This window comes from Loxodonta africana, chromosome 25 (genome assembly GCF_030014295.1).
Source record: "Loxodonta africana isolate mLoxAfr1 chromosome 25, mLoxAfr1.hap2, whole genome shotgun sequence".
NCBI lineage: Eukaryota > Metazoa > Chordata > Mammalia > Proboscidea > Elephantidae > Loxodonta > Loxodonta africana.
In genome coordinates, this window is record NC_087366.1 from 60,374,331 (window position 1) to 60,395,695 (window position 21,365).

General features: G+C 37.9%; 1 protein-coding gene across 1 annotated transcript in view; it reads left to right on the plus strand.

Moving 5' to 3' along the window:
• USH2A (usherin) overlaps positions 1-21,365 on the plus strand; it is an 894,134-nt gene that overhangs the window by 55,044 nt on the left and 817,725 nt on the right. Inside the window, exon 3 of the mRNA XM_003419876.4 lies at positions 13,484-13,616. Within this exon, the coding sequence (XP_003419924.2) occupies positions 13,484-13,616 (133 nt within the window). The remainder of the gene's footprint in view (positions 1-13,483; positions 13,617-21,365) is intronic.

Consider the following 21,365-nt stretch of genomic DNA (forward strand, 5'->3'; position numbering starts at 1 on the left):
TTTAAAAGGAAAAGAGAGAAAGAAAAGACCTAAAAGAATGTAAGAAGAGGCTCTGAAACTTGCCCTTGAACGTCAAGTAGCTCAAGCAAAATGAAGAAATGATGAAGTAAAAGAGCTGAACAGAAGATTTCAAATGGTGGCTCCTGAAGACAAAGTAAAGTATTATGATGACATGTGCAAAGACCTGGAGATAGAAAACCAGAAATGAAGAACACACTCCACATTTCTCAAGCTGAAAGAATGAAGAAAAAATTCAAGCCTCAAGTTGCAATCCGAAAGGATTTTACAGGGAAAATATTAAATGACCTAGGAAGCATCAAAAGAAGATGGAAGGAATACAGAGAGTCACTATACCAAAAAGAATTGGTTTACATTCAACTATTTCAGGAGGTAACATATGACAAGGAAATGATGGTACTGAAAGAAGAAGTCTAAACTGCACTGAAGGCATTGGTGAAAAACAAGGCTCCGGGAATTGACAGAATACCAATTGAGATGTTTCAACAAACAGATGCAGCACTGGAAGTGCTCACTTATCTATGCCAAGAAATTTGGAAGACAGCTACCTGGCCAACTGACTGGAAGAGATCCACATTTATGCCTATTCCCAAGAAAGGTGATCCAACCAAATGTAGAAATTATCGAACAATATCATTAATACCACATGCAAGCAAAATTTGGGGGAGGATAATTAAAAAGTGGCTGCAGCAGTATATCAACAGGGAACTGCCAGAAATTCAAGTTGGATTTAGAAGAGGATGTGGAATGAGGGATATCATTGCAGATGTCAGAGGGGTCCTGGCTAAAAGCAGAAAATACCAGAAAGATGTTTACTTGTGTTTTTATTGACTATGCTAAGGCATTCTACTGTGTGGATCATAACAAATTATGGATAACATTGTGGAGCATGGGAGTTCTGGAACACTTAAGTGTGCTTATGAGGAATTTGTACATGAGTCAAGAGGCAATCATTTGAACAGAACAAGGAGACACTGCATGGTTTAAAGTCAGGAAAGGTGTGCGTGAGAGTTGTATCCTTTCACAGTACCTATTCAATCTGTATGCTGACCAAATAATCCAAGAAGCTGGACTATATGAAGATGAACTGGGCATCTGGGTTGGAAGAAGGCTCACTGACAACCTGCATTATGCAGATGATACAACCTTGCTTGCTGAAAGTGAAGAAGACTCGAAGCACTTACCGATGAAGATCAAAGACCACAGTCTTCAGTATGGAATACACCTCAGCATAAAGAAAACAAAAATCCTCACAACTGGACTGATAAGCAACATCATGGCAAAGGGAGAAAAGGTTGAAGTTGTCAAGGATTTAATTTTACTTGGATCCACAATCAACATCCATGGAAGCAACAGTCAAGAAATCAAAAGATGTATTGCACTGGGCAAATCTGCTGTGAAAGATCTCTTGAAAGTGTTGAAAAACAAAGATGTCACCTTGAAGACTAAGGTGCGCCTGACACAAACCATGGTGTTTTCAATTGCCTCGTATATATGTGAAAACTGGTCAATGAATAAGGAAGACAGAAGAAAAATTGATACCTGTGAATTGTGGTGTTGGTGAAGCATATTGAATATGCCATGGACTGCCAGAAGAATGAACAAATTCACCTTGGAAGAAGTACAAGCCAGGATGCTCCTTAGAAGCAGGGATGGCCAGACTACATCTTACATACTTTGGACATGTTGTCAGGAGGGATCAGTCCCTGGAGAAGGACATCATGTTTGGTAAAGTACAGGGTCAGTGAAAAAAGAGGAAGACCCTCAAAGAGATGACTGCAACAATGGGCTCAAGCATAACAACGATTGTGAGGACGGTGCAGGACCAGGCAGGGTTTTGTTCTGTTGCGCATAGTCAGAACCGACTCAACAGCACCTAATAACAACAACGTATATATATGGTGGCACCTCAACAACAAAACTTATATATATATATATATATATATATATATATAAATGTGTGTGAATATAAATTTAAATGTGTGTACTTAGATAACTATATAATGAAATAATATAGAAAATAATGCATGTATGTGTATATATATATATATAGTATGTATCTATCTATTCTCTAGCTCTGTCCATTGGGAGGGAAGGCCTGGGAGCAGTAACATCCAAATAGCATGAGTATACTTAGCACCAAATCTTTGTTTCTAAATACCATTCATCTGTAGAAGGAACCAGGGTTCCTTGGAGAAATGGCTGATTCCAGGGTTAGGGCAGAGAATGTATAAAATGAGCCTGAAACATATTGTGTCAAAAAGCAGGAAAATAATCAAAGAACTATGAGGATATATCAAAGTGATGGAGAATCCACCTTTATGGGACTTCCACGATTCAAATGTAGAATAATTTAAACGTCAAAATACATATTGATAGTAATAGATTATATTCCACTGATAAAATAGGCATTCTTGAGTCCATAAATAAATAAATAAATGCATACATTGAAAGTTTAATAAGGAACAGGATACTTACACAGTCTCAAAGTGTCTGCTTACAAGATGCTTATTAATTGAAAAGGGAAAAATTGTATTTTTAGAGGGGAGAAGCCCGGCAGATGCCAATTTAATCTAAATGATTACTGTTAATGTCATCAATAATGGGACAAATAGAAAGTATGTTAAATGTGATAGGATGCAGCAGAAAAATAGCAAAATCTGAATCTAATCGTGAGGACAATTTAGATACACCGAAGTTGAGAAGCAATCTACAAAATATCTAGCCTGTAGTCATTGTCAATAGTGTCAAGATCATGAAAGCCAAAGAAAGACTGAAGAACTGTTCCAGATCAAAGGAGATCTAAGTCAGGACAACAAAATGCAACTTGTGATTCTGGACTCAATTTGTTTTCTCTGAACGAAATTATCGGGACAAGTGGACAAACATGAATGGCACCTGGGGATTAGATAGTAGTTGTGTATCAGTGTTAATTTCTTAATTTTCATGGTTGTATTGTGGTTATGTAGGATAATGCTTTTTATTTGTATTAAATACACACTAAAGTATTTGCGAATAATGAATCTTTATGTCAAGAAATCAAACAACATATCGCAATGGGTTAATCTGCTGCAAAAGACCACTTTAAAGTATTGAAAAGCAAAGACGTCACTTTGAGGAATAAGGTGCTCCAACCCAAGCAATGGTATTTTCAATTGCCTCACCTGCATATGAAAGCTGGACCGTGAATAAGGAAGAGTGAAGAATTGATGCCTGTGAATTATGGTGTTGGCAAAGTATACTGAGTATACCATGGACTGCCAGAAGAATGAACAAATCTGTCTGGGAGAAGTACAGCCAAAATGCTCCTTACAAACAAAGATGGTGAGACTTCGTCTCACATATTTTGGACATGTTATTAGGAAGGACCAGTCCCTGGAGAATGACATCATGCTTGGTAAAGTAGAAGGTCAGTGAAAAAGAGGAAGACCCTCTATGAGATAGATTGATACAGTGGCTGCAACAATGGGCTTAAACATAGCAGTGATTGTGTGGATGGCACAGAACTGAGCAGTGTTTCATTCTGTTGTACATAGTGTTGTTATGGGTTGGAACCGACTGGATGGCACCTGACAACAACAACAGCATCAGCAACTTAATCTCAAATGATTCTGAAAAGAATTCTTTGTACTATTCTTGCAACTTTTCTGTTTTATATATGTTGTCGTTAGGTGCCATTGAGCTGGTTCCGACTCATAGCGACCCCGTGCACAACAGAATGAAACACCGCCCTGTCCTGAGCCATCCTTACAGTCGTGGTTATGCTTGAGCTCATTGCTGCAGCCACTGTGTGAATCGACCACTTTGAGGGTTTTCCTCTTTTCCACTGACCCTGTACTCTGCAAAGCATGATGTCCTTCTCCAGGGACTGATCCCTCCTGACAACATCTCCAAAGTATGTAAGATGCAGCCTGGCCATCCTTGCTTCTAAGGAGCATTCTGGTTGTACTTCTTCTAAAACAGATTTGTTCGTTCTTTTGGCAGTCCATGGTATATTCAGTATTCTTCACAACACCACAATTCAAAGGCGTCAACTCTTCTTCGGTCTTCCTTATTCATTGACCAGCTTTCACATGCATATAATGTGAATGAAAATGCCATGGCTTGGGTCAGGCGCACCTTAGCCTTCAAGGTGACATCTTTGCTCTTCAACTCTTTGAAGAGGTCCTTTGCAGGACATTTACCCAACGCAATGTGTCTTTTGATTTCTTGACTGCTGCTTCCATGGCTGTTGATTGTGGATCCAAGTAAAATCAAATCCTTGACAACTTCAATCTTTTCTCCATTTATCATGATATTGCTCATTGGTCCAGTTGTGAGGATTTTTGTTTTCTTTATGTTGAGGTATATTCCATACTGAAGTCTGTGGTCTTTGATCTTCATTATTAAGTGCTTCAGGTCCTCTTCACTTTCATCAAACAAGGTTGTGTCATCTGCATAACACAGGTTGTTAAAGAGTCTTCCTCCAATCCTGATGCCCTGTTCTTCTTCATATAGTCCAGCTTCTTGTATTATTTGCTCAGCATACAGATTGAATAGGTATGATGAAAGAACACAACCGTGATGCACACCTTTCCTGACTTTAAACCAATCAGTATCCCCTTGTTCTGTCTGAACAACTGCCTCTTGTTCTGTGTAAAGGTTCCTCATGAGCACGATTAAGTGTTCTGGAATTCTCATTCTTTGCAATGTTATCCATAATTTGTTATGATCCACACAGTTGAATGCCTTTGCACAGTCAATAAAAAACAGGTAAACATCCTTCTGGTATTCTCTGCTTTCAGCCAGGATCCATCTGACGTCAGCAATGATTATCTCTGGTTCCACGTCCTCTTCTGAAACCAGCCTGAATTTCTGACAGTTCCCTGTTGATATACTGCTGCAGCTGGTTTTGAATGATCTTCAGCAAAATTTTGCTTGCATGTGATATTAATGATATTGTTCTATAATTTCCACATTTGGTTGGATCACCATTCTTGGAAATAGGCATAAGTATGGATCTCTTCCAGTCAGTTGGCCAGGAAGCTATCTTCCATATTTCTTGGCATAGACTAGTGAGCACCTCCAGTGCTGCATCTGTTTGTTGAAACATCTCAATTGATACTCCATTGATTCCTGGAGCCATGTTTTTCTCCAATGCCTTCAGAGCAGCTTGGACTTCTTCCTTCAGTACCATCAGTTCCTGATCATATGCCACCTCTTGAAATGGTTGAGCATCGACTAATTCTTTTTGATATAATGACTCTGTGTATTCCTTCCATCTTCTTTTGATGCTTCCTGTATCGTTTAATATTTTCCCGGTAGAATCCTTCACTATTGCAACTCGAGGCTTGAATTTTTTCTTCAGTTCTTTCAGCTTGAGAAATGCTGAGCGTGTTCTTCCCATTTGGTTTTCCATCTGCAACTCTTTCTATATAAAGAGTAATATATATGAATATATATTTATGAAGAGTAATATTTTAATATAAAAGTAATAAAAACTAAAACTGACTACTTGGAATGCATTACAGAGGAAGCAGAAAAAGAAAATGGACAAAGCAAGTAGAGGCATCTTGTTTGAGGAATACTGCAATAGTGGGGAGGAGAGAATGGGGAAGTCTTTGGAAGAGCAGATGTTAGGAAAATTTTTCTGTTTCTCCTTTTCCCGAAGCACCTTATTCACAGTTATTTTATTGCATATATCACCTTGCCTTGAAATTACTTTCTAATGCCTATTTTCATTACAGTTTTCAAATTCCTTGAAGAAAAAGACTGTTTTATTCATTTTTACATCCTATGTGCTCATTAAACATTCAAACAATGGGACCATTTTCAGATAAGGTGTTGGTTTTTAGTGAAGGGTATGACGAACAATTTTCTCCCTAAACAGGGGAGACCAAACAAGAAGTTGACTGACTTCTAAGCAGAGGAAAATGCAGCTGTAACAAATAAATGACCTCTTGATCATTGGAGTATAAAATATGAAAGGTGTTTTACGGCTAATTCTGGTCATCTTTTGGAAATTATCTCCTCTCTAGAGATAAAATTAGAAAAAGGCAGCAAAGATTTATTGAGATAACTAAGAGTGTAGATGACCGTGATCATTCTTGCACCCAAAGCAGTCTTAGGTGTGCAATTTTGCATGACATGTTCCTAGGAAGTTTCTACAGAAGAGGGCTGACTCTATTCCTGTTACCTAAGAAATCAACAATAAATTAGACCATTGGCAGATTTTTCATCCCATATATGTGTAAATTCATAGCTTTCTTTGAAGTAGAGAGAGTAATTTAATAGTTTGGGAAGAAATAGCCAGGAGAATTTCATACCCAGTCAAGATAGGAGAGAGAAAGCTGCTATCATGCCTATGTCAAGTTTTTAGAGATTGATTCAGTTGGGGGCTTGTCTGTGGGAGGCTGCAGGATATGGAGGGGGTTAATAGATATCAAGGGGAGAACGGCAAATCCAGAGGATTATGCCTGGGGTGGCAATGTAATGCACTTAGGCTTTTTCCGTGGATCACTTCAAGGGCCTGGCCTGTCTGAGGTGCCCCGAGAGGAAAAAACAAAAGTGTGAGAGCAAGGAGGGGTACAGGAGGAGGGGCTGGTGTCAAAATAGAATATGTGAGCTCATGGCAAATGAAAAATAAAAACAAACAAAAAGAAAGTAAAATCTTTGAGTAGCATATTTGTGTATGAAGTTATATGCCCATGACATCTTTTATATAGACCAAGAAAATGAAGATTTAAGCAATTATTCAGTGAATGAAACTGGTAGAGTGGCCATACCCATTCCAAATTGTTCTATGTAGCCCCTGTGATTAATTTCTGCCAAAGAAATCTTGCCTGAATAATTGTCTCAATTCCTTGTTTTATTGTGTTTGTATAATAGACAATAGATAAAAACTCAAAAATCAAACTCAGTGCCGTGGAGTCGATTCCAACTCATAGTGACCCCATAGGACAGAGTAGAACTGCCCCACAGAGTTTCCAGGGAGCGCCTGGCAGATTCGAATTACTGACCCTTTGGTTAGTAGCCGAAGCACTTAACCACTATGCCACCAGGGTTTCTAGCCAATAGGTAGAGACTATTTGATAGGCTGGAGAGTTTATTTGTAGTCATATCAGACCCAATGTTAGTAAACAAGGCCATTGCAAAGTACATAAAAGAGTACCGGTATGACACATTTAATCTGTTACAAAATGGTGCCTTTTCTTTATTGCTTAGAGTTGCAGTACAGTGTAGCTTGTGTTGCTGGTTTTATTTTGGGGATGTCAATTAGTCAATCAATCAGTTGGTATTTATTGAGCTTGTGCCCAGCACTAGGGCGTGCTCATCAAATTTGCAAATGACACAAATCTTGGAGGGATGGTAAATATGTTGGATGACAGACATAGGATCCAAAAAGATTTTGACAGCCTGGAGCAATGGGCTGAATCTAACAGGATGAAATATAACATGGATAAATATAAATTCTCGCCCTTGGGTCCACAAAACTAACTACACGTGTGCAGGACAGGGGAGACGCGACTTCGCCGTTACGTGGGTTTAAAAAGAGCCTTAGTATTTTAGTGCAGAGTCACCTGAACATGATTTATTAGTTTTAGCTGCATGATGTCATTGCTAAAAATCTAGCATGTAATTTTGGGTTGTGTTAAGATGACATTTCTGCTCCAACGTGACAGGTCAAACCACATTCAGAGATGGTAGTGTTTCTGGAGCCACATTTTAAGCAGAGAAACTCAAAACTATGTCATGTATAGATCATTGCAAAAACTCACCATATCTATACTGAAGGAGACTTAGCAGTGGAATGATAGCTTTCTTTACATTTGTGTAAACTCTTACATAGAAGCAAGATTAATTATGTGCTGTGTGAGCCCAAGAGTTAGAGCAGGGGCCTATGAACAGAAGTTATAATGAGATACCTTCAGCTCAGTTGCCTGTCATAGTAAAATCTGTTGAAAGATGAAAAGATTTACAGGTCTGTGGAGGCAGAATACTGGAGCAGCTAAGGCTCCAGGCCCTCGTCTGTAGCGTGTGGATAACAAAGCTGCACAGGGACAGTCTGAGAAGCCAGTGAGATAATATAAGTGTTCTACACAGCGCTGAATGTACACCAAGTGATTAACGCATGGAGGCAGGAGTTGTTGCCCTTCTCACTGAGGGAGGTGTTCACACAAAGGCTGAGTCATCACTAGATAGAGTGATGGAAGAGAATCATTGGATAGGTTTGATAAACTAGATGGCCAATGAGACTATTTCTAAATGCTAACTGGATGTAAACAACTAATTAAAACTGAGTGGCTAAAACAGGTTCTAGAACCAGTGTGCCTTCTATGTGACCTTGACTTATTTATTTATTTATTTTTGATTCTCTGTGATTCTCTTTAAAATGAGATAATAGCAAATCTTGCCTTGGGATGTTGTAAGGATAAAAAGAATGAATAAGCATAAAATTTTAGAATAGTGCTTGATATGCTGATATCTCAATAAATGCAAACTACTCACACGATGCTGAAGTAGTTGACAAAGAATTTATGAAATCAATGCTAAAGTCTAGATCAATGAAAGCTAGTAGCAAGATTATTACCATGTGGAAAATAGCTTGAACAAAAAATGGAGAAGCGATTGAGCATTCTGTCATCAGCAGACAGTGAGGAGAGCTCACCAGTTAGACTGGAGGTTGGCTGTTGATGAATGGTTAGAAATAAAATTGTGTGGCGTGATTGAGGAAAAGCTTCAGACTACCTTAGGTTCGGAATAGTAAGCGGTAGGGGGACATCCCACATGTTCTCAGGCAGGGGCATTACAACACACATGTGAGATTTTAACATAGTCTTATGATGTCTAAAGAATGAATGGCCTCACTTATGCTTAAAAATTAAAAGTTATCCATAGAATAGTAGAATATGCAAATCCTTCTTTAATCTAGTAATAGGAATTTCTATTTCAGAACAATTTCTGATTCAAATAGTCCAAGATTTTTTCCTCCACAAAGTGTTACCTTCTGATTCATGTCATGGTGATTTTATTGTTTGAGTTCCTTAGCATTGAAGATGCTGTCCTCTATATTTGTATTGTCCACCACCATTTTTCCAGGCTAAATTTGAATTTAAGAAATATTCCCAGATCACTTATGTTAAATTTATTTAAAAACTTGTTATTCAAAACAGTTAAAAATGCCTTTGCTTAAAAATGAGGCCCATTTTTAACTGAAACTGCTGTTCTTGTGAGACTTCTAAATTGGTTATGGGGAAGAAATTCCCACAAAGAACGTCTGAAAATACGTCATATAACACACATAACAGTGAATATGGATATCATATATATATATGTATATACACATAACACCTTAGAGAAACCCCCTGAGAAAGATATGACTTCATTAACTTCATTAAGATCCAGTACTTAAGTTAAAAACACCTGTTATCATTTATGGTTATCCTAACACTACTATTCCATAGTTTTCATAATACAAGTTCTTTGAGAGAAAGGATCAGGACTTTCTTTTCTTGGTGTAATGCATAGGATCACTGTGAGTACTAGGTTGATGCTTTATTAAATTAAATTTAAACTAGAAAGACATAGGAATGGAAAAACCATTTCTCCAGTGAGGAAGCCAGCACAGTTTACTCTGCCTGTTTGTTTTCTAGCCTGAGTCAGCATTTTCTTTTGGTTGTTGGTAGCCAGCAAGAGCAGAATAACAAAAGATTTGACGTTTCGATGGAAGAGGTGATCCTGAGCTTCCCTCTATCTAGGTGGACTTGATTTTATTTTTTCCTTGGCAGCTGTTCAGCTAATGTGTGACATTCTGGACTTTTGAATATACCCCCCACTAAAGACCCTGGGTGGTGCAATTTGTTATTGTGCTGTGTTGCTAATGGAAAATTTGGAGGTTCAAGTCCACCCAGAAACACCTCAGAAAGTGGACCTAGCGATCTACTTCCAAAAAAATCAGCCGTTGAAAACCCTGTGGAACACAGTTCTCCTCTGACACTCATGAGTTGGAATCTACTTGATGGCAGCTGGTTTTTAAATCAGGCATGTCCGGAGTTCTTCGTTTTCAATCTTATACTCTCTTTCAGTTCAAAGGATCAGTACAACCTATCACAGAGACAAAAGAAATTAACCAATAATAATAACAATAAAAACAATTAGAATGAAATCTGAAACTCTATGAGAATGAAGGCTTGAGGGTGACCTTCTCCCCCATATCTTCTTTCCAATATGTCTTTGGATGAAGGGATTTCTAGCCTTTTCTACAGTTGCTACTGCTAATTCATTCATTCAAACTACACCAATAAACATGTTCAAGTGCCTGTAATTCTCATAGGGGTCGAGAATGAGTGGGTGGGAAGTTTACTTTAGCAGAAGGCATTCTTTTCACAAACCAGAAATTCCATCATATATATTCCTATCCCCCTGAATAACTGGCAAGGGGACCATCAGAATGAGCTATTGCAGAAAGCCACCTGAGTCTTCACCGTTTCAGTGTGATGGGGCCCCAGATCAGAATTGTAAAATAGTTCAGAGAATCTTGGAATATATGGTACAGGAAACCAAAGAAGATTTAATCTTATTTCTAGAAAGGTGCTTGGTAGGGGTGGGGACAGTGGAAGAGTGGCTTGGGGTCATCGTTCATCATGTTTTAAGTACCAACAAAGTGAAAACATCCTTCTGGAATTCAATTCAAGTGACACAGAATCCTTCTACTAAGCAAATATGTGATGAGTTGATAAAAAAAAAAAAAGAGGTCCTGAACTCTTGACTACAGATATAATACAGTGAATACAGAAAATCAAAAGCATGCTTTCTATCTGACTCAAAATAAAGGTGCACTTAAACTTGTAAAAGACAACATTTTTATTTGAATGATATGACAGAACTGTCAGGGGAGTGTTACCTGCTATAAAGAAAGCCTAAGAATTATTACCTTTATTAGACCAGTGACACTGAGCTTCAGCCATACATTTCTAACTTCTGTCCCTTTACAGAGACAATTTTCTTTTCTTAAATAAACTGTCATGCTAGTGTTAATATATTGTTGGTTCTCTCCTGCTCTGAGAATACTGCTGATATAAAACATGTATATGTTAGATTGGTAATAGTATCTTTAGTGTAGCTGACTAGAACAAACGTGTTTCCCTCATGGCTGTGCTAATGTGATAAAGGAAAATTGGCTGTTCATCAGGTTTGGGCTGGGTAAAGACAGTGGAGATGGAACCACATTCTTTTTTATGCATTAATACCACCGCGAACTTTTCCCTAGTTATATTTCATGTGCCTGCATGTTGCGCAAAGATGTTGTAAAACATGAGATAATGCTACAAATAACAAAGTAGAAAAGCCTGTATCTTTTATAATGATAACAGTCAACCAGCAAATGACAGTAACAGGCTGTAAAAAATGGGATGCAAAAAAAAAAAAGAAAAAGAAAAAACTGCAGCCCTGCCACCCAGCAGAGAGGTATGTATCCAAGTCTATGAGGAGTGGGTGTGTGATTTTATGTTTTAAAGCTTTGTTTGAAAATTAAAGAAAATGCAACTCTGGGCCAGTGGATTTAAGAAAGAACAAGGTTAAAATGAAAACAGGTTGATCAGAATGGAGAAAAGCCACATTGGTAACTTTCTGTAGAATGAATATTACCAAACAATGTGATGTTAACTTCCAGAGTTGTTTTTCTTTTGGGCGGGGGAGGGAGCTTATTGAAAGATATTCCTAAGACAATCGTTTACATACCTGAGAACAGGTATTTATCTTTACCAATTATTGAAAGGACTTAAATAGGAATAGCATTTTGAAGGCTATGATTTGATATATTTTTAAAATAAAATGTTGAGCATTAAACCTTCCAGTAGTAAGATACTACATCACTCTTTTTCCACTTAGCCTTTTGTTTGCCGTGCCAGCACATTTATTGATCAGGGGGGCAGGCATTGCTTTCACATTTCATTTAAAAACCCTTGAGCAGGAGAACTTTTTATATAGATTAAGGTGATGTCCAAGTAGCTGATCAGTTTATTCAGAAATATATGCGGTCACTGAAGATTTTGTATAAATACCGGGAGTGAGGTACTCTACGTAGAAGTTTGATTGAATTAAATTGGGTACTTTAGGGATCATATCCTGCAAATGGAAACCCTGGTGGCCTACTGGTTAAGAGCTACGGCTGCTAACCAGGTGCTCCTTGGAAACCCTATGGGGCAGTTCTACTCTGTCCTATAGGATCGCTATGAGTTGGAATCCACTCAATGGCAACAGGTTTTTTTTTTTTTTTTATCATGCAAACAAAAATTTGGTAGCTTTTTATGGTGCAATCCATGGGTCTTCAAAATAAGACCCACAGGCCAGATCTGGTTGGCTGCTTGTTTTTAAAATAAAGTTTTATTGGAACCTAGGTGTGCCCATTTGTTTCAGTATTGCCTATGACTGCACAACAGTGGCATAAGTCCAATAGCTGTGACAGAGACCATTTGGCTGGCAAAGTCAAACTGTTTGGCCCATAAAGAAAAGATGTTTATTCTCTGGCTGTTTACAGAAAAAGTTTGCTGACCCCTTGTGTAGATTGTTGTTAGGTTGCATGATTTAATTATCCTGAAATAGACTTGGCAAGTTTCTTAGTTATTCTAAAGTGTGGAACTACAGCTGAAAATTCACTAACTGGATACCAACACCTCAAAAAGTAAATATTACAAAAAGTATCTTGTACCAGAAACTTAAATTGAATTATATCCACATGTATAGGGTTGCTATGAGTCAAATTGACTTGATGGCAATTTTTTTTAATACATTTTTAGTGTATCTGGTTTTGCATATTTCTTTCTGTTTTATTTGTTTCTGATTTATTTCCCAATCTGACTATAACAAATTTAATGAATACCTAAAAATAGTATAACCTGAAAAAATTTATGAACTCATAGCAGGCTAAGCTGTGAAGTATACGGGACAAATAATTCTGTATGTCTGTGACTACCCAGAGCCCTGGTGGTGTAGTAGTTAAGAGCTATGGCTGCTGGTCAAAAGGTTGGCAGTTCAAATCCACCAGCTGCTCCTTGGAGACCCTGTGGGGCAGGTCTACTCTGTCCTTCAGGGTCGTTATGAGTCAGAGTCAACTCGGTAACAACAGATTTTTTTATTCCTCTGTTCCTAATCTTTTTCTACCTAAAAAAATAACACGGAATCATTAACATAACAAAGAAAATCCTGTTCCCAAGTGGGATTACATCAACAGGCATAAGGATTAGGATTCCGACACATATTTTGGGGGCACACAATTGGATCTACAACACCGTCAAAGCACAAAACCAGAATATTTGGATTTAGAAAAACACAGATACATCATTGATCCATTAAAGTAAAATTTGTTTCCACTCTTCCCAGCTGAAGAAAGTAGACAAGTAGGGGATTAAGAAAGACAGCTCAGATGTGGTCATCCTAAAATGAAAGTTTGTGCAATTAAAATAGTAATGGTGATAATTTCTTACAGGTGGATCAGACAAAAATCAGCTTCTTCACCAACGGTTTGGAGGAGGGCAGCAAAGCTTTTGAGGCAAGAACTCTGAGCGGTTCCATTACCAATCCTGCCTCTGGTACCATTCGAATAGGACAGAATTTAAATGGTAAGGCTCTAACTTCGCAATATTATTTATTTCATCCAATTACATTGTTAGTAAAAATACTATCAAACAATATTTAAAAAATATTCAGGAGAGCTTTAAAACTAAGACTTCTCTATCACAATAAATTTTTTAAGCAAGGACAATATGTAATACGCTGTATTTTCTTTCATTTCTTTGTGTTTTAATGTAAGAGCTATAGTTAAGTCGTACTTAAAAGTGTTAGATAGAAACTGAGAAATAATGTTCAAACATGTAATTAACTGTATCTATGGTGTTCATGTTTTCCCACCCTAAAAATAGGGCATATTGTTTAAGAAGATAATATACACTGTATCCTAAAAAGAAACCGTGGTGGTGTAGTGGTTAAGAGTTTGGCTGCTGACCAAGAGGTCAGCTGTTCAAATCCACCAGGTGCTCCTTGAAAATCCTATGGGGCAGTTCTACTCTGTCCTATAGGGTTGCTGTGAGTTGGAATCAACTCGATGGCAACAGGTTTTTTTTTGTATATCCTGAAAAGATCAGAGGTTGAAATTAGAATTATCTTGCAAAATCTAACACCATGATCTGTAAGATACCTACATTTTAAGATGGAAATATTATTTTAAATTATTAAATACTATGAGCTCATTATAAAAAAAATCCAAACAATACAGAACTGTGTAAACTAGGAAGTATTTTCTGTATTTCTATCTTCAGAGATAGACAAAGTGCACTTTTTACACCCTTCCAGAGATAAAGAGCCCTAGCAGTGCAGTGGTTAACTGCTCAGCTGCTAACCACAAGGTCAGCAGCTTGAAGCCACCAGCCACTCCGCAGATAAAAAGATGTGGCAGTCTGCTTCCGTAAAGATTTACAGCCTTGGAAACCCTATGGGGCAATTCTGCTCTGTCCTATAGGGTCACTGTCAGTCGGAATTGACTCAATGGCAATAAGTTATAACTAGAGATGTGAATATAAAAATAGTATTTTCCAAAAATGAAATTATAATATGTACGCTTTCTCTGAGCCTTCTGAAAATAAACACTTGCCCTCCAGATGTTACGGACAGCATTCCATGTCAATATAACTTCTCATGTAAATATACTTTTCCCATTTAAAATGGCTGCACTGTGTACAATTGTATATAGTTTCGTCACTAAGCTACAAACAAGCTCCTGCTAAAGAATGGTTAGGTTATTTCTAATGTCTCAGCATCATTAGCAATAATTTAATAGAAAAAAGCTATATACCTGCATATAATTGAATGTCCATATCTGTAATTCCTTCTATCTATCTGTCTGTCCATCTGCCTATCTATCATCTATCCTTCTGGTATGCACATACATACGAGTCTGAGCAATTATCTGATTCCATAGCTCCTAAGACCCTAGGGTTCAAATTGAGTTCAAATTCCAACTCCCTACTTCCTATCCATGTGACCTGAGGTAACTTTTTAATGCCTGTAAACTGAAGTTATTCCAGCTCTAAAATAAGAATGATGATAATGACAATGATAGTAGTATCTGCGGTGTGTTGAATTACTTAGAACGGCCTTTCTCACCATGGTCTTGTAACTCTCACCCAGGTGGTTGAGAGGGGCTATGCAAATAAGATAATCGTGGCCCACAAAGGGGATTGGTCAGTTTTGCCTTAAGAGGGAGCCAATTCCGGAGCAGAAAGAAGAGCCTACCACTACCAAGGAAGTAGAGACCAGCAGGAGAGACTCGGCAGCAGGAGACTGCGTGGTGATCTTCCTGACCTGACCCTTGGAGAGGGAAAACTGAGTGCCTTTGGGGAGAGGCCTACGGCTAGGGAGAGGCGTGCCTGTGAGTACAGTTGGGAAGAGGCTGTGCTGATGGAAGAGCTGTATCCTGAGTGTTCCTGAGGCTTTACTTTTAACTGTTACTCCACTCATAAATCCCACAATCATGAGTATGGTCTGTGAGTTCTTCGTGGCCATTGCAATGAATTATCAAACCCAGCAGAGAAGTAGAGAGTGCTGTGAAGGGACAGCTGGTGTCAGAATTAGTAAAGATAGCAGAGAGAGGCGGCTTGTCTGGGCTCCCCTTGTGGGAGTCAGCCTTGTGCTGTTGATCTTGGTTCTCCTTCCCCCTTGTGGGGTTGAAGGAGGTCAGACATTGCCCCTATGCCATTTTTACCATATCTTATAGTGCCATTTTGTCCTTTCACCATACCTATTCAATCTGTATGCTGAACAAATAATCTGAGAAGCTGGACTATACGAAGAAGAATGGGGCATCAGGATTGGAGGAAGACTCATTAACAACGTACAATATGCAGATGACACAACCTTCTTTGCTGAAAGTGAAGAGGACTTGAAGCACTTAATGATGAAGATTAAAGACCACAGCCTTCAGGATGGATTACACCTCAGCATAAAGAAAACAAAAATCTTTGCAACTGGGCCAATAAGCAACATCATGATAAATGGAGAAAAGATTGAAGTTGTCAAGGATTTCATCTTATTTTTTATACATGTAACCCGTTGTTGTTAAGTCAATTCCAACCCATAGTGACCCTACAGGACAGAGTAGAATTGCCCTATAGAGTTTTCCAGCTGTAAATCTTTACAGAAGCAGACTGCCACATCTTTCTCCCACAGAGCAGCTGGTGGCTTCGAACCACCAACCTTTTGGTTAGCAGCTGAGCGTTTAATCACTGCACCACTAACCCACCACCCAGTGCCGTCGAGTCGATTCCGACTCATAGACTGCACCACTAGGGCTCCTTTTTTACATATGATATTTTATTATTGATATTATAGTTATTTTCCTAATATAAATCCATAGAAATTGAATAGCTGGGTGGAAGTGTATAGTTATTTTATATTTTAATATGCATTAGAAAGATTATCCTAAAGCATACCAATAGGTTAACTCCAGGAAGGTTGTAAAAATTTATAACCTTATAAAAAATATAAGCAAGGATTTGTTTACTTAAACACTCGCTAACCTTAAAAATGATCTGCTCTTTTTCCCGCACTCCTCTTTGCTGAGTGAAACATTGTTGTGTGCTCTCTTAGATTTGAATATTAGTGAGTGTGAAAGTGTCTTCACATCAGGATTCTCTGGAGAAACACAGCCAGTAAGACGGTATATATACACATGTGCATATATCTATGTAGCTGCTAACTTTCGGTTAGTAATGGGGTGCAAACTGTTGGCACTCAGGGATAAACATATATATATGTTGTTGTGGTTGTTGTTAGGGTCGTGGAGTCAACTCCAACTCACAGCGACCCTCTGTATAACAGAATGAGACATTGCCTGGTCCTGAGCCATCCTTACTGTCGTTGTTACTCTTGAGCCCATTGTTGCAGCCACTGTGTCAATCCATCTCATCGAGGGCCTTCCTCTTTTTCCGTGACCCTCCAGTTTACCAAGCATGATGTCCGTCTCCAGGGACTGATCCCTCCTGATAATGTCTATATGTGTGTGTGTATTATATATGTATAAGGGTGTATATATGTGTATAAGGGTGTATAGATATGTATATATATCGAGAGAGAGCTTGATTGATTTTAAGGAAGTGACTTACGTGATTGTGGCGGCTGGAAGGTCCAAAACTCATAGGTCAGGTACAGTCTAGAAATTCCAACAGTCTTGTGTCTTGTGTCCCAAACTGGTAAGTTAGGTGGGGGGAGACAGAGGAATTCTAGCAGGATGTCTGTTTATAATATGGAGGCAGAATTATCCTTTGGGAAACCTTTAGTTTTTTCTTAAGGCCTTCAACTAGTTGGATGAAAAAAAAAAAAAAAACCCACCCAAATCATGGAGAGTAATCTACTTAAGACCAACAGATTTAAATTCTAATCACATGTAAATATTTCACAGCAACATTTCAATTAGCATTTGACAAAAAAAAAAAAAAAAAACTCGTACTATAGCCTAGCCCAGTTGACAAATAAAATTAACCATCTTGAGTAGCTTTGCACATGTCTCGGTCATTGGTATTTCATGTTTTAATTTCCTGTTGATATTGTGTGTCAGTATTCATACTCTATTTCTTCTTATTTATTTATAAAATCTCAACAATTTTAAGAATACTAATAATTTAAATCATATATTTGCACATATTTTCTTGTTTTTAATGACCTGTTAACTTGTGTCATTGAAATTTAAAAATATTATTTAAAATTTTTTAATTGTGGCACAACATGAACACAGCATAGTGCATATTAAGGGTACAGCTTGATGAATTTTTATATATGTATTCAACTGTGTAATTATCATCCAGAAAAAGTTATAGGACATTTCCAAAACCCCAAAGACTCTTTCCTAGTGAACACCCACTCTAAAGGTCATCACTGTTCTGACCTCTGTGGCTGTAGATTAAAACTCTTACCTCTCGTGTAAATTAAATTGTACAGTAGATGCTGTTTTGTGTCTGGATCCTTTGGCTCAGTGTTACGGCTGTGAGATTTATCCACGTTGTGTGTAGCTATATCTTTACCTGTAGGAAGTAATTCTGAGCAGCTTTCCAAGTGTTCCAACCCGCAATATTTGAGAATTCCAGTTAATCCACATTCTTGTCAACACTTGGAGCCCAGGTGGTGCAGTGGTTAAGAGCTCAGCTGCTAACCAAAAGGTCAGTGTGAACCCACCAGCTGCTCCTTGGAAACCCAATGAGGCAGCCCTACTCTGTCCTATAGTGTCACTATGAGTCATATTCAACTCAATAACAACTTTTTTTTTTAAGCAACACTTAATATTTCCATTTGTTATTGCTGCTGTTGCTAGTTGCCATTCTTGTGGCTGTGTGGTGCAGTCTTCTGATGATGACTGGTATTGAAATTCTTTTCATGTGCTTATCGATCGTGTGAATATGTTCTTTTGCAAAGTACTATACATGTGTCTTGTAAATTTTTTGTTTGGGTAGTTTGTCTTTTTTTTTTTTTCCTGATTCATAGAAGCTCTTCAATATTTTAACTACAAGTTATTTGTCAGATACCTGGACTGCAAGTTGTCTCCTGGTCTATGGCTTGTATCTTCATTTCCTTAATGGTATCATTTGATGAACAGAAATTTTTAATTTTAATGAAGTACCATTTATTAATTATTCTGTAGTGAATGCTTTTGTGTCCTGTTTAGGAGATTTTGCCGACCCTCATGTTATGAAGATGCTTGTCTGCATTTTATTCTGGCTTTATTATTTTACCTCTCAGGTTTAGGTCTACGTTCTATGTGGCATTGGTTTTTGGTTATGGTACGAGGTAGAGGAAAAATTCATTTTTTTTTCCTCCTAAATATGTAAATGACCCAGAATTTTTTTTAACCAGATTATCATTTCTCCACTATTATGCAGTGATACCTTGGTCATAAATCACATACATGTGAATGTGAAGATGGGCCTGTTGATGGACTTTGTTTTGCTCCAACGATGTATTTTTCTGTACTTGGTTCAAAGCATAGTTTTAATTACTGTAGTGTCATAATAGTCTTGATATCTGGCAGTCTATGTTCTTCAAATTTTTTTAAGATTATCTTGGCTCTCTATGAATTTTAAAAGTTTTTCAATTTTCACAACCATTCTGCTGGGATTTAAATCATAAAGTCAATTTTGGGAGAAGAGGCACCTAAACTACATTGAGTTCTCCATCCGTGAACATAGCATGTCCCTTTATTTATTTAGATCTTCCTTAATTTCTCCCAGCAGTGTTCTATAAAGCAGTCTCACTCACATTTGTTAGAATTATTCTGACATCTTTGTTGGTAATTTTTTTATGCCATGACCTTGCTAAATTCACTTAGTATTTCTAATAGTTACACAATCCTATCATTTGTGAACATTAACAGTTTTATTTTCTCACATCTTTGTTCTGGTTATCTGTTACTTTTGGTTTGGGTGACCTGTTACTGTTTCACGAACCATTCCTAAACTTAATGGTATAAAAGAACAACATTTATTATGCTCACATACCTGCATTTGGGTTGACTCTTCTGTGTAGGGCCATTGGGTGTGATTTAAAGGCTGAAGGCTGGAATCAGCTGAAGGCTCACAAGCTGGCACCTCAGTGGGGAAAACTCAGTGGGAGGCTTGGACAGATGGGGCTTGAGCACCTGGAGGCTCTTCAGCCTTCTTTCTCTAGTTCTGTGTGGTCTTTCTGGTTCTCTCCACCATGGTGGATTGGGGCAGCCAGATTGCTTACATATCAGCTCCTGGCTCTCCAGGTGTGTGTCTTGAAGGAGAGCCCATGGAAGCTGTTATTACCATTTCCCTACCCAGTCTCAGATATCACACAACACCACTTATACCACATTCTGTTGATTACAAACATGTCACTGTGATGGTCCATATTCAAGGAGAGGGGAATTACATGAAAGGAGTAACAAAGATTTAATGACATGTTTTAAAACCATCCAAATCCTTATAACTTTTATTTCCTTTTTTATTTGAGAATGTGTCATGGATTGAATTGTGTCCCCCCAAAATATGTGTCAACTTGGTTAGGCCATGATTCCCAATATTGTATGGTTGTCCTCCATTTTGTGATTGTAATTTTATGCAAAGAGGATTAGGGTGGAATTGTAATACCCTTACTAAGGTTACATGCCTGATCCAGTGTAACAGGAGTTTCCCTGGGTGTGGCCTGCATCATCTTTTATCTTACAAGAGATAAGAGGAAAAGGAAGCAAGCTGAGAGTTGGGGATCTCATACCACCAAGAAAGTAGTGCTGGGAGCAGAGCGTGTCCTTTGGACCCCTGATTCCTTCACGGAGAAGCTCCTAGTCCAGGGAAAGATTTATGACAAGGACCTTCCTCCAGAGCCGGCAGGGAGGGAAAGCCTTCCCCTGGAGCTGACACCTTGAATTTGGACTTCTAGCCTACGAGACTGTGAGGAAATAAATTTCTGTTTGCTAAAGCCATCCACTTGTGGTATTTCTTTCTAGCAGCACTAGATAACTAAGATGGGATGGGAAGAGCTCTTATTGCAATGGCAGAAATCTCCAGAACAAAATTATGAAAGGTGATAGTGGACCACCTTGTCTTGGTCCCATACTCAGGTTATAAGTGTTCAACTGTTTACTGTTAGGAATGATGTTTGCTCCAGGTGGTTTTTTTAAAAAAACTTTGTCAGATTAATAAACTCCTTTCTATTCTTATTTTGTAGAAAGCTCTTGTCATGAATGGAGGTTTAATTTTTTTTTAGACACTTTATTTCTGTCTATTGAGATTATCATGTGATTTATCTCCATTAAAATCATGAATTATTTTGATTGATTTTCTGAATGGTAAACCTACATGAATTTCTGGAATAAATCTGACATGGTCACAATATATTATTCTTTATTTATTTCTGGATTTGATTTGCTAATATTTTATTATTCTTGTAGCTGTTCATCAGAGAGATTAGTCTACAATTTTCTTGTCAGAGTTTGTTATAAAAGTAATTAAAGTTATATATATTTTTTAAGACAAGTAGTAAGTGCTACAGCTGCTAACCAAAGGGTCAGCAGTTCAAATCTGCCAGGCGCTCCTTGGAAACTCTATGGGGCAGTTCTACTCTGTCCTATAGGGTCGCTATGAGTCAGAATCGACTTGATGGCACTGGGTTAAGACAAGTAGGAAAATATTTTCTTTTTTTCTATTTTCTGACAAAGTTTGTATAAAATTGGTATTATTATTTTATTAAATGACTGAAAGAATTCACCTGTGAAGCCATTTTGTGGAAAAGTTTTTAATTATGAATTTAATAATTTTGGATGGAGCCCTGATGGCACAGTGGTTAAGTGCCTGGCTGCTAACTGA